Below are 1,148 nucleotides of genomic sequence, written 5' to 3'. Positions count from 1 at the left end.
AAAGGCTGCTCGCCACTCGCTTCTTTGGGGTGGTGTGGGGACTGCCGCCCAGGATCCCGGGTCCCTCCCGAGCCCGCTCGTGCCGACCCTCACCTGCGGGCCCCATGTACTTGATCACGCCCTGGGTCTTGAACACCTCCCGGGCGGCCAGCAGCGCGTCCTCGCCGTGAGCTGTGTAGAAGTCGCCTCGGTCAAAGAGGCGCACCGTGGTGGTTGGTTTCTCCGGCATGCCCTGGAAGAAGCGCACGAAGCCGACCTCGGCCGCGCTCTCCAGCTGCAGCGTCTCCTTCGGCTGCACCGCCATTTCAAAACCTTACTCCACCACCTGGTTGAGAGAGCCGCACGACCCCGCACCCACTACACTGTTTCCCGCCTCCCCTTCTTCACCCCGCAGGCGGAGTCCGGCCTCTGAGGATACACCCAATCAGCATCCAGCGCTGGGTTTTGGTGGGATTTCAATAGATACACATTCAGGCATGATTACACTAAAAGACTTCAATAAGTAATCTAATGTTTGCCTCTAAACATAGAATCACCAAGAATGGAACAATTATACCACGTTAATACTGGTGGATTTTGTTTCTTTGTATGTTTCGGACTCAAATATATGCGAGATATTGCCATTGGCAATGTATTTTTCTGAAATGGTAAACAACTCTTGCTAAAGTTCCATACAAAGTAAAATAAAATCTTTCCTCAAAAAAAAAAAAATCAGTGATCCAAATCAAAATGTATACAGTAGCTTAGAACTTTTTATACTACTCAAAATGCATTTTAGCACTCTAAACTGAATTCAAGAAAAGAGCTATGTGCTCTAGCCTTGAGTAACAGGATCCAAATAATTGCTTTACATTGAAAAAAGCAACTGAGACCATCATTAACTATGAACCCACCTATAACAATCTCTGGTTAGTCTTAACTAGTCCTATACCTCAACTCTTGCCCCTTTCTTACTCATCCTCCCCACTATAGCCAAAATGATCCAACACACTATTTGACGTTTACTTAAAAGTCTTGGCTCGGTGCCCACGGCGGTGGTTACAGCACTGGCCACATGCACTGAGGCTGACAGGGTTCAAACCTGGCCCAGGCCTGCTAAACAATGACAACTGCAACAAAAAAATATCCGGACCTTGTGGTGGGCACCT

General features: G+C 48.3%; 1 protein-coding gene across 1 annotated transcript in view; it reads right to left on the bottom strand.

Annotated features, from left to right (window-relative positions):
* MSH2 (mutS homolog 2) overlaps nt 1-443 on the bottom strand; it is a 92,798-nt gene extending 92,355 nt beyond the window's left edge. Inside the window, exon 1 of the mRNA XM_023512063.1 lies at nt 94-443. Within this exon, the coding sequence (XP_023367831.1) occupies nt 94-304 (211 nt within the window). The 5' untranslated portion in view covers nt 305-443. The remainder of the gene's footprint in view (nt 1-93) is intronic.
* Nucleotides 444-1,148: the final 705 nt, after the last annotated feature.

This window comes from Otolemur garnettii, unplaced genomic scaffold (assembly GCF_000181295.1).
Source record: "Otolemur garnettii isolate 467f Iridium unplaced genomic scaffold, OtoGar3 scaffold00024, whole genome shotgun sequence".
NCBI lineage: Eukaryota > Metazoa > Chordata > Mammalia > Primates > Galagidae > Otolemur > Otolemur garnettii.
Note: the sequence above shows the minus strand (reverse complement) of the source record. Positions and strands in the feature narration are given on the sequence as shown.